The sequence below is a fragment of the Artibeus jamaicensis genome, unplaced genomic scaffold (assembly GCF_021234435.1).
Source record: "Artibeus jamaicensis isolate MK-2021 breed Jamaican fruit bat unplaced genomic scaffold, CSHL_Jam_final contig_685, whole genome shotgun sequence".
Lineage (NCBI taxonomy): Eukaryota > Metazoa > Chordata > Mammalia > Chiroptera > Phyllostomidae > Artibeus > Artibeus jamaicensis.
In genome coordinates this window covers 7541764-7554646 of record NW_026521924.1, presented here as the reverse complement: position 1 = coordinate 7554646, position 12883 = coordinate 7541764, and the positions used below count along the sequence as shown (strand labels likewise).

The 12883-nt window shown below is 40.3% G+C and overlaps 1 protein-coding gene and 1 long non-coding RNA gene across 11 annotated transcripts in view; one reads left to right on the top strand and one right to left on the bottom strand.

The window, feature by feature from the left end:
• LOC128628292 (uncharacterized) overlaps positions 1-12883 on the bottom strand; it is a 79460-nt gene that overhangs the window by 5833 nt on the left and 60744 nt on the right. The gene's annotated exons all lie outside the window — the stretch shown is intronic.
• The window catches only part of PLCB4 (phospholipase C beta 4), a 380642-nt gene that overhangs the window by 341291 nt on the left and 26468 nt on the right, over positions 1-12883 (top strand). For all 9 annotated transcript variants that reach the window (XM_053671143.1, XM_053671141.1, XM_053671142.1 and 6 more), the window contains 2 exons: positions 7957-8045; positions 8972-9122. In XM_053671143.1, coding sequence (XP_053527118.1) covers positions 7957-8045; positions 8972-9122 — 240 coding nt within the window. The remainder of the gene's footprint in view (positions 1-7956; positions 8046-8971; positions 9123-12883) is intronic.

Here is a 12883-nt window from a genome sequence, read left to right as displayed (position 1 = left end):
CCAGTAGGGGAACATGTATTTCTCTGCTGCTTTTATCTCTTGAGGAGGTACAAAGAGTAGAGCGAGGAAAAGGAGGAAAGGAAGCTGGGCCAGGAGTGAGCACAAGGGGGAAGCGAGGTCCTAGGTGCCGCCACTAGGACACCCAGATCAAACTCCTTGAAAAGCAATGGCTCAACAGACCGACAAAGAAAAGCTGGAGTTCTCCTGAGAAGCCTGTACGTGTCTATAAGTTCATACTAAGGAATCTCTAACTTCTTTTTAGTCTTGGGAAGGTTATGAAGGATGGGCAGGAGAGAGGAAGGGGGGAAACTATCCATGTGGAAAGTGTTCACCAGAAAATGGCACTAAACGACAAAATAGATCATATTTTTAAAAAATCAAAATAAATAGAAGTTCCATTAAGTCTAGATGAAAGAAGCAAATGAGGAAAAGCAAATTGCTTTCTTTTTAAAAAATAAAAATTCCAGCCCTGACCGATGTGGCTCAGTTGGGCATCATCCCGCAAAATGAAAGTTTGCAGGTTCAATTCCCAGTCAGGGCACATGCCTGGGCTGCAGGTTTGGTCCCCAGTCAGGGTGCCTATGAGTGGCAACCAATCAATGTTTCTCTCTCACATCAATATTTCCCTCCCTTTCTTTCTCCTTCCCTTCCCTTCTCTAAAAATAACTAAATATAGTCTTTCTTTTTAAAAACGGAAAGAGAGAAAAAAAGGCTCCAGAGCTTTGCCATGGCCTCCAAGTATCTAGAAAATTTTAGTTCACCTTGCGCGTTCCCTGGAGTCAGAGAGGTTTGTGTGCACACATACCCCTCTGCCTGTTAGATGGTCGGTGTGGCTAGTCCCTAGACTGGCCTGTTTATGCATTAGTCAGTGTTACCAGAACTTAAAATTTGTTCTTGCCACAGTGGTGTGTGCTGTGTAGTATTGAACAAAATGGGATATAGCCAGCCACAATGTTCCCCTGATGTGAAGGGGAAAGCTCTGTGAAATGTCAGATTGGCACCAAAGGAAGATGCCAGGTTGACTTGAATATGCAAAACTTTGGCCATGAATATGCCAGATTTATTTAAGTTCTTCATAAAATCTTTTTGCAAGGAAAAAATAAATAACATTTTCAACTAGAGATATACAAGCATATAAAGATATGAGATATTTTAGGTACAGATTCTCCCATACATTATTTTACATGTGGATTGTAGGAAACCGGCTTGTTTTGGCCTGGCAGACGTGACTCAGCTCTGTATGGAAAACCTACAGAAGCGAAGTGGTGGACAGGAGCCTGACCTTCAAACTGAGTTTTCCCGTGGGAATCAGCCCTAGAAAATGCATACAGATTGTTACGGCTTGCTCTTGCTAAAACTCCATCACCCTGGTCTAAAACAACAAATGTGTATTGTCTATCTTCAAGGTAATATCCAAAGCTTGTGTGAATTTTCCCAGGGACAGAACTAATCAGCTTGCTGCCTTTCCCTTCTGCATGTTATTTTCATTTCCTTGACTGTATCTAAAATGTAGATAGTAATATTCTATATAATAGATAATAAATTCTTCTTTGATGGAAGACCCGAGAAAAACAATAAAAGCCTGTCTAGGCAGGGGTTGAGGTGCTCTCCCCTTGAGAGAATAGCCGTGCTGTTCAATTTTCTCTACAGGATTGCTGTAGCCTGTGTGTTTATTCTCATCTTCAGTCACAATAGGCGGCCTCTGCTGGCCAGAGAGCCAAACAGGGACTTGAACAGGGACTTGAACCCTGGACCCTCAGACACAGCAAACAACCCAGGGTTCCAATGCAGGAAAATAAAACCTCAAAATCTCTAACTGAAAAAATCTGTGGGGTTAAGGCAGCTGGAGAAACTCCCAGTCTTACAGGAGAGTTCGTTAGAGAGACCCACAGGGTCCTAGAACATACACAAAACCACCCACCCGGGAATCAGCACGAGAAGGGCCCAGTTTGCTTGTGGGTAGCAGCAGAAGTAACTGAAAGTGGACGGAGAGCTGAGCAAGCCACACTGTTCCCTCTTGGACCCCTCCCCCACACATAGCACCACAACACCGCAACATGGGTTGCCCTGCCTTAGTGAATACCTAAGGCTCCACCCCTTACTATGTAACAGGCAGGCCAAGACAAAAGAAGTGGCCCAAAATCAAAGCTCTAGAAAAAAAGTACAACTAAGCAACAAAGAGATATCAAATGCACAGTTCAAAATTGGTAATCAGGATTCTCACAGAAATGATTGAGTATGGTTGCAAAATAGAGGAAAAACTGAAGGCAATGGAAAGTGACATAAAGGAAAATGTATAGGGAACCAACAGTGGCGAGAAGGAAACCAGGACTCAAATCAGCTGTTTGGGCCAGAAGGAAGAAATAAACATTCAAGCAGAACAGTGTGAAGAAACAATTCAAGAAGTGAGAAGAGGCTTAGGAACCTCCATGACAACTTTAAATGTTCCAACATCCGAATCATAGGGGTGTCAGAAGGAGAGAGGAAGAGCAAGAGATTGAAAACTTATTTGAAAAAATAATGAAGGATTTCCCCAATTTAGCAAAGAAGATAGATTTCCAGGAAGTCCAGGAAGCTCAGACAGTTCCAATGAAGTTGGATCCAAGGAAGCACACACCAAGACACATCATAATTACATTACCCAAGATTAAAGAAAAGGAGAGAATGTTAAAAGCAGCAAAAGAAAAGGAGATAGTTACCTACAAAGGAGTGCCCATAAGACTGTCCATGGATTTCTCAAAAGAAAATTTGCAGGCAAGAAGGGGCTGGAAAGAAGTATTTCAGGTCATGAAAGGCAAGGACCTACATCCAAGATTACTCTATCCAGCAAAGCTATCATTTAGAATGGAAGGGCAGATAAAATGCTTCCCAGATAAGGTCCAAGTTAAAGGAGTTCATCATCACCAAGCCCTTATTATATGAAATGTTAAAGGGACTTATCTAAGAAAAGATCAAAACTACGAACAGTAAAATAATAACAAACTCACAACTACCAACAACCAAACCTAAAAAAAACTGACCAAACAACTAGAACAGGAACAAAATCACATGAAATGGAGATCACATGGAGGATTATCAGTGGGGAAGGGGAGAATGGCGGAAATGCTATAGGGAATAAGCATAGATGGTAGGTAGAAAATAGACAGGGTAAGGTTAAGAATAGTATAGGAAATGTAAAAGCCAAAGAACTTACATGTATGACTCATGGACATAAACTGTGGGGAGGGGGTGGAATGCGGGTGGGAGGGGGTGTGCAGGGCAGAGGCAAATAAAGGGGGGAAAATGGGACAACTGTAATAGCATAATCAATAAAACATATTTTTTAAAAAGCACCATAACACACTGCACCCTCTTTTTAAAAAATTTTATTGTTAAACTACAGTTGACAAGCAATATTATATTAGCTTCAAGTGTATAACCCCGTGACTTGATATTTATAAAACTTACAAAGTGATCACCCTGATAAATCTAGTAGCCATCTGACACCATACATCGTTACTACAATATTATTGACTATACTTCCTATGCTGCACTTTTTATCCCTGTGATTATTCTGTAACTACCAATTTGTACTTCTTAATCCCTTCACCTTTTTCACCAGTCCCCCAAAACCTCCCAGTCTGGCAACCATCAAAATGTTCTCCTATCTTTGTGTCTGTTTCTGTCCTCGTAGATTGTTTACTTTGTTCTTTACCCTTCACATATGAGTGAAATTACCTGACATTTGTTTTTCTCTGTCTGACCTATTTTACTCAGCAAAAAACCCTCTATGTTTATCCATGTTGTTGCAAATGGAAAGATTTCATTATTTTTTATGGCTGAGTATATTTTATAGTATACATAAAATATATATACTATACTATACTATATATTATATATAAATATTCTGTATATATACTTACTATATATAAATATATAGACTATATATTCATGTATATTGTATATATATATGAGTAAAGAAGCACAACTACTTCTTTATTCATGTATTGATGGACACTCCAGTTGCTTCCATATTTTGACTAATGTAAATAATGTTGCAATAAACATGGATGTATATGTCTTTTTGATTTAGTATTTTGGATTTCTTTGAATACATATCTAGAAGTGGAATTGCTGGGTCCTTCTTTGTCTCTTATTGCAGTATTTGTTTTAAATTTTATTTTGTCTGGTACAACTATTGCTATCACAGCTTTTTTTTCTGTTTCCAGTTTCATGAAATTTTTTTTCCATCCCTTTACCTTCAGTTGATGTGTGTCTTTTGATCTGAAGCGAGTCTCTTGTGGACAGCACATACCGGGTTTTATTTTGGTATCCATTCAACCATCGTACATCTTTTCATTGGAGCCTTTAATACATTTGCATTTATTATTTTGGGGGAGGATAATTTTTTTATTGTTGTTCAGTTACAGTTGTCCCACCTTTTCCCCTGTTGCTTTCTCCTTCCCTGACCCTTCCCCACTGCCCCCCACAGTCCATCCCCTCCCCATTATCTGTGCCCATGAGTTCTCTATTCATATTCCTTGACTTGCCCCTTCCCCTTTTTTCTCCTGTTCTCTCCCTCCCCTCTCTTCTGATCACTGTCAGTTTGTTCTTTATTTCCAAGTCTCTAGTTCTCTTTTGTTTGTTGGATTGTTTTGTTTATTAGATGCCACTTATAGATGAGAGCATATGGTATTTGTCTTCCACCACCTGGCTTATTTCACTTACATAATATTCTTCAGTTCCATCCATGCTGTCAACAAAGGTAGGAGTTTCCTTTTCCTTTCTGCTACACAGTATTCCATTGTGTAACTGAATCACAGTCGTTCGATCTGCTCATTTACTGATGAGCATTTAGGCTGTTTTCAGCACCTGGCTATTGTAAATAATGAATGCTGCTAAGAACAAAGGAGTGCGTAGGTTCTTTTGAATTGATGTTTCAGGATTCTTAGGGTATAATCCAGCTGTGGAATCACTGGATCAAAAGGCAGTTCCATCTTTATTGTTTTTGAAGAAATTCTGTACTGTTTTCCACAGTGGCTGCACCAGTCTGCATCCCCACCAGCAACAAAGGGTTCCCTTTTCTCCACATCTTCAAAAGCACTTGTCGTTTGTTGATTTATTAATGATGGTCATTCTGACCAGTGTGAAGTGGTATCTCATTGTGGTTTTAATTTCCATCTCTCTAATGGTTAGTGATGTTGAGCATTTTTTCATGCATCTCTGGGCCCTCTGTATGTCCTTCTAGAAGTATCTGTTTAGGTTCTGTGCCCATTTTTTCATTGGATTGTTTGTCTTCCTGGTTTTGAGTTATATGAGTCCTTTATATATTTTGTAGGTCAAACCCTTGTCTGAGGTACCATTGGCAAATATGTTTTCCCATGTGGTTCATTCCTTTTTCATTATGTCGATATTTTCTTTAGCTGTGCAGAAGCTTCTTAATTTGATGTAGTCCCATTTGTTTAGTCTTTCCTTTATATACCTCGCTTTACTGGATGTATCAGTGAAAATACTGCTATGTAGGATATCTGAAGTTTTCCTGTCTATGTTTTCCTCTAGGCCTTTTAAGATGTTACGACTTACAAGTCTTTTATCTGTCTTGGGTTAATTTTTGTGTATGGTGTAAGTTGGTTGTTTAGTTTCATTTTTTACATGTAGTTGTCCACATCTTCCAACACCATCTATTGAAGAGGGTATTTTTATATCATTTTATGTTCCTGCCCCTTTTGTCAAATATTAATTGACCAATTTGACATGGGTTTATTTCTGGTCTCTCTATTATGTTCCATTGATCTATATGTCTGTTCTTATGCCAGTACCATACTGTTTGATTATGCAGTGGCCTTGTAATATAGTTTGATATCAGGTATTTAGATCGCTCCTACTTGTTCTTCTCTCTGAAAATTGCTGAGTTTTTTTTTAGGTTGTTTATGGTTCCATACAAATTTTTGAATATTTGTTCTAAATCTATAAAGATTGTCATTGGTATTTTTATAGGGATTGCATTGAATCTATAGATTGCTTCGGGTACTATGGACATTTTGATTATGTTAATTCTTCCAATCCATGAACACCATATATACTTTTATGCATTTATTTGTGTCTTCCTTAATTTCTTTCTTCAGTGTTCTGTAGTTTTCTGAGTGCAGGTCTTTTACCTCTTTGGTTAAATTTATTCTTAAGTATTTTATTTTTCTTGTTGCTATAAGTAAATGGGGCTTTCCCCCTAACTTTTGTTTCTGATATTTCATTGTTGGTGTACAAAAATGCCTTTGATTTCTGAATATTGACTTTGTATCCTGCTATTTTGCCAAATTCACTTATTAGGTTGAGGAGTTTTCTGGGGGATCCAATAAGGTTTTCAACATGCACTATCATGTCACCTGCAAATAATGACAGTTTTACTTCCTCCTTTCTAATTTGGATGGCTTTTATTTCTCTTTCTTGTCTGGTCAGTGTGGCTAGAACTTCCAATACTATGTTGAATAAAAATGGCGAAAGTGGACAACCTTGTCTTGTTCCCTTGGGGGAACGCTTTTAATTTTTACCTGTTGAGTATGATGTTGGCTTTCGGTTTCTCGTATATGGCCTCTATTATATTGGGGAATGTTCCCTTTATTCCCACTTCGCTGAGTGTTTTTATCATAAATGGGTGTTGTACTTTATCAAATGCTTTTTCAGCATCTATTGATATGGTCATGTGATTTCTGGTTTTCATTTTGTTTATGTGGCTTATTACACTTATAGATTTATGAATATTATAACATCTTTTCATCCCTGGGATGAATCCCACTTGATCATGGTGTATGCTCTTTTTAATGTATTGCTAGATCCAGTTTGCCAATATTTTGTTGAGGATTTTAGCATCTGTGTTCATCAGAAATATTGGCTTGTAGTTTTCTTTCTTTATTTTGTCTTTATCTTGTTTCATAATTAGGATAATACTGGCCTCATGGAAAGAGCCTGCGTAATTCTGCTAGATAGAAATTGATACATACTCAATTTCTAAAATTTGTAAATTATGTTCTGTTCTAAGGTAACAAGAATAATTTCTTGTGGTATTGGTAAATTATACAAAATTATATGCATTTTGTTTCAAAGCACTTGGAACTCTTCAAATGATGTTGTATAAAAGGTGGAATTTTACTGTTTTTAAGTGCAAATTATAGCTGAGAAAACACTGGAGAAGTATTTCAGTTTATCTAACACAGGACAAAATTGACTTTAAACATGCATTAGCTTTCTTACCTGAAAATCATACTGAGTGCTAGAGGCATCACCATGCTTCAGGTACTTTTGACATTCATCACCTCTCTGAATCTCACAGTGCCCTGCAGGGTGGGTGGTATCAGTTCTGATTTTCAGATGAAGAAACTAAGGCTGGGGACATTAATCGACTCGCTCAAGGTCACACAAGTAAGTAGTTGGGAATCCAAGGCAATTTACTTGACTTGCTCTGCCACACTGTCTGCTTTATTTGGGGAAAAACAAAGGGAAAATAAGAGAAAATTATCTGGCCTTTGATCCTTGCTCTTTCTTTCTTTCTTTTTACATAGAAGAGATTTTATTTTTATATAAAATTTAGTTGTACCTAGGAATCAGACTTCTTTCTCTGTTTGTCTACATATTTATATCTAGTTTGTAAGGAAAAACAATCGTAGCACTGGGAGGAAGAATATCTCCTGCTTTGTGCTCACCTTGAGTACCTGAACCCTCAAGTCAGCTACTACAGATGCCAGCCCACCAGAAATAGTGCCCACAGCAAGCCCGGAGAAGCCCATTTACTGTTTTAATGACCTTCTCTTATTGCTTGTTTTCAGCCACTAGCCGTGCGTTCTCAACTTGCCTTGTGTCCTAGGAGAAGGAACTGAGAGGTCACGCCGTGGGTCCAGGATTCTGAATAGTGTACTGGTTGCATTTTCTTGAATTTTTTAGTAAAACAGAATTAACAGCTCAGTGTTCTTTTTTATTCCCCAGATATTGTGGATGCTTTATCAGATCCAAAGAAGTTTCTTTCAATCACGGAAAAAAGAGCAGACCAAATGAGAGCTATGGGCATTGAAACTGTGAGTAGCAATAGTCAACCAAAGATAGCCAAGTGGGGGAAGTTTAGTTGTCAAACAGTGATTACAAGAGCAAAAAAGGTAATAAATTAATGTGACAAGGTCAAAGAAGGTTTTTGAAACTGAATTTACCTATGCAACAACATAGTTTCAAGGGTCAATGAGAGGGGTAACATTTAATAAAATGTGACCACTGTCTGAAAAACCCAGTTCTTCAGTGTAGCTTAACTCACATTTGGGGATCATTTCCCCATTGGAAACATAATTTTAAATAATCCATCATTTAAAATATCGGATGCTTTTGTGATACACTGAAATATCAGCCAACCCAATTTGGTAAATTAATGCAATTGACATTTATTATTTTTTTATTTTTTACCTGTCTTCCATCCAACCTTCTCCCATTTCAGTGCATGCATGTTGTTGTTGTTTTTAGATTTGTTTGTTTGTTTATTGAGAGAGGGAAAGGAAGGGAGAAAGAGAGAGAGATCTCAGCGTGTTGTTGCCTCTGGCATGACCTTTCTGGGGACCTGGGCTGACTGAGAATCTAACCAGTAACCCCCGGGCTCACAGGCTGGCAACTCAATCCACTGTGCCACACCAGCCAGGGCAAGTCTCTTTGTTTTTAAAACTCCCTTCATCATACTCCTTAGTTGGGAGTAGGAGCAACAATCTCTCCAGTAGCAAGCAGAAGAGGAGGTAGACCCTGCTTGTAAAAGAAATGGATCTTCTTTTCTTGGCTTCATCCTTTGCTTCAAGCCTGAGGAAACCACATAATGTTTCCTCCTGCCTGCAAAGATCCATCTGTGAAGAGGGTTGCAGGGGAGAAGTTTAGTGGTACAGACCGGATGCAGTGATAGAGAGAATGCTCAAGACAGTTGAACTTGAGGTGGCATTCATTAGGGTTAATATAAACCATTCTGTTCCAGAGTGACATAGCCGATGTACCCAGTGACACTTCTAAGAATGACAAGAAGGGGAAGACCAACACTGCCAAAACAAATGTGACTCCGCAGAGCAGCTCTGAACTCAGACCAACCACCACGGCTGCCCTGTGTTCTGGCATGGAAGCCAAGAAAGGTAAAGGAACGTAGTTTGGGCTCCTTATTGGTTCTGGTAGCTTTGGGCTCTTTTTTAAAAAGTCTTTTATGGGGATGTTTAGAATTGTTAATTTTGTCAATTTTCATTGCTCCATAAAGCTCAAGAGCAGCACATTTTCTTAGGGATTGGACAAACTGCTTACTTTCTCTGATTGTTTAATAGAATCAGCATTTCTGTTTCATCTGCCAGGTCTCAGAACTCTGAGACTGATAGATTGCTTGCCTCAACTTCATTCAGCACTCTTTCTGGGGATTCCTCCTTTCCTTCTGACTGGGGGTTCTTTGTCTCCCCATTTTAGGTGGCTCTTGTTTTTTCCTTCATGTTAGATTGATCATCTTTGCCTGTCTGTCTTTATGGGGTGGACTTCTGTGGCAGGAGACCTGGGGGATTCCTTGGTGCATTTTCATTGATCTCCAGAGCTGGATGCCCTTGTGATGCCCTTTATGCCATTTATGTGGCTCTGTGGTTGTCATTGGATTTTGGTTGATGTTGGGTCCTTCTTTGGTGGGTTCTCCCCTCCACCGGGCTGACTGAGGGTCACTCTACCCACCACGTCTCAAATGCTCCCGTGTAGGCACTGCCAGAACCGAACCAAACAACCCGGGAAACAGAAGCCCCTCCCACAACCGCACTATCAACATCAAATGAGCAAATATTAATAAAAGTGTAAAGAGATTAAGACTATTATAAGAAAGGAAAAATGAATGTGAGATGACTAATTGAAAGAACAATGGTTTTGAGACGGTAGAGGGAGGAGAAATAATAAGTGTAAGGAATAGGGACAAGGCGAAGAAAGAAAGAAAAGAAAATGTATATTGTAAAATAAAGGAGAGAATAAACAAAGTAGAGTAAGAAAAGGGAAGAGTATATTATGAGGTTTAAAAAAATTTTTTTAGCTCTGGCTGGTGTAGCTCAGTGGATTGAGCGTGGTGGGCCTGCGAACCAAAGGATCGTGATTCTATTCCCAGTCAGGGCACATGCCTGGGTTGCAGGCCAGTTCCCAGCAGGGGACCCATGAGAGCCAACTATACATTGATATTTCTCTCCTGTCCTTCGCTTCCCCTCTAAATATAAATAAATAAAATCTTTTTTAAAAATTTAAATAGTGAAAAAATAGGAATAAAATTGGAGAAAAGATCCACCACAGCAATATCAATGACAAATGAGCAAAGATTAATACAGGTGGAATGGGAATAAAAAGGAAAAAAAACTTATGCAATGTCTAAAGGAAAGAAAAGTGGTTTTGAGAGGATAGACGAAGAAGAAATAATAAGAGTGAGGAATGAAAACCTGGCTAAGACAAGTAAAAGTAGAATTTTAAATGAAAAAATAAAGGGCAGGAAGAAGGCAAATGGAATAGGAGAAGGGAACTATAAAATATGAGATTTGAATTACAAAAACAGTGAATAGTAATAAAGTTGGAGAAATAAAACAAACAACCACCATATCAACAACCAACAATCAAAGATTAATAAAGGTGGAGGGAGAATAAGGGCATTATAAGATCAGGAAAAAGAATACGAGATGCCTAATAGCAAGAAAAATAGCTTTGAGAGGCTAGAGAGGGGAGAAATAGTAAAAGCGTGGAATAGAAACAAGTCATTGCAAGAGAAAAAAAATTAAAACAAAAATAAGAAGAGAAAGGAAGAAGGCAAAATGGAGTAAGAAGGGAGGAGAAAAATATGAGATTTGAAATAAGCTAAAATTTAAAAAAGCTAGTGAAACAATAGGAAGAAACTTGAAGGAAAAAAATGAATGTTAAAAAGCTATGCAGGAGAAAACATAACACAACTAATGAAAAAGACCGTGGTGGAATCCATCTCAGTAGAATCCAGTGTTTGCCACTGTCTTCTCTCTCTGGATCTGCTCTTGGTAATGTCAGAGTTTCCTAGTCTGGCCCTAGGTAGCTGGTTCGAGACCACAAGTGATCCACAGTCTGCGGGTGTCGCCTTCAGACGTGGTAGGTCCCCACTATTCTGCCCTGCCAGCTTTCCATCAGCACAGAGCCCAGGATTAGTTCATTTAATGACCCAAGAGCACTGCCAGTACGACCTCCACCTGCCTCCAGACCCGTTAGTTCTCTGGTGCCATCAGGAAGGATTCTGAGTCACCCCGGGGGCCCTGTTCAGTCTTCAGGAAAGATGGTGGGAGTGTTTCCCCAACCCCTCACCACACATCTTGGTCTGCCTCAGATTATTTTCAGTAATGTATTGTTTCTGGTGAATTAACTGTCCGTTTCCTGAGAGGAGTCAATCTTCGTAATAGGAGCAGCCCTTTCCTACTTGGTACAGACAACGGCTCTAAGGACCGAGGCTGAACACCCCTTGTTGTGACCATCTCTCATCTCTGCTCTGCTGGTTTCAGTGGATCAGGGCCCAAAGAACAGAGTACACCAGACACTGTGAGCATAGTGTCTGGGAGAAGTTCAGAAAGGACTCTTTCCGAGTTTTTCCCTCTTTCCCCTGCGGATATGCGCCCAGCAGGGGGCTCCTGAGCCTGCCCTCACTGATCTGCAAAGCCCGTAATTCCACAGGTAGGGGTTGGGCAATGCTGCCTGAGAGGGGACCTGCTTGGCTGTAAGGACTCTCAGGCTCTCAGCACCTGGCCATCCAGGTCCCAGCCTGCCACTCTCACAGGAGATGTGGGCCAGAGCGCTCCACTCTGCACAGTCCCCTGCTCTCCAGCCATGCTGTGTTGGGTCCTGCAGTCCCTTCAACATGACACTATCACTCTGGATTCTTTGCTGGCAGAGCTGCTGGTGCATGTGCATGTCTGTGCAAGAACAGGTTCCCTACCAAGTCTCAAGTCTCACCTCAGCTCCTCTTAAAAGAGTTTCTGTGTGGCCCCTACTCTGCAACACTGAGCCCTGACGGGCCTTTTCTCCGTGCACTCCACCTCCCCAAAAAAAGCACAAAGTCTCTCTTGATCAGGACTGACCACAGCCTGCCAGTGTCTCTGACAGTTTTAGCTAGAGTTTCTCTCTGGATCTTTCCCAGACGGCACTGGGAAGAGTCCAGCAGCAATACTGTGTACCACAGGGCAGTGGCGGGGTGCTTACCCTGCTCTGTCCAGTAAGTCTTGGCCTCAGGCTCCCGCCACAGTGCTGCTGAGCTCCAGCCATGCTCCCAACATGGTCTCTGCTAGTCATATTTTCTTTATGGGGTTGACATCCCATCCCCCAGCTGCTGGATGTATTGGCTGATAACATCACAGCTTCACTTTTCTCCCTGGAGAGTTGTCCTCAGACCATGAGAGTTCTCCTGGAAATGCCTGGAAGATTCTGTAAACCCTCTGAAGACCTCAGGTGACTAAAACGGAGTTGCGAAAGCCCAGTCTCCTTACCTGGAAGTAGAACAAGTCTGGAGGACCATTTAAGCTAATGAGCTCCCCATAGGATCAGGCTGAGGCTGCATGTCAACTGGAAATACCCCCTAGCTTCTTCCTCTGCCCTGGCCTGCTTCTCTCACCCACTTAGGGCTTGCTCCCAAGAGCCTCCCCTCACTAAATCATGTGCACTCAAATCCCAGTCGCAGGCTCTGCTCCCAGGAAACCCAACCTAACACAAGAAGCATTCAAGTGTCTAGTTAATGGTTTTGTAATAAGAAATTAAGATGTTTATATCCATAACACTACACATATAGCTACTTCAAAGTCTTTAGATAAGATTTTGAAACTGAATTTTCTATTATCACTTATTTTCTGTAACTTGTAACATACACAGTGTTTAATCTTTTTTTAAA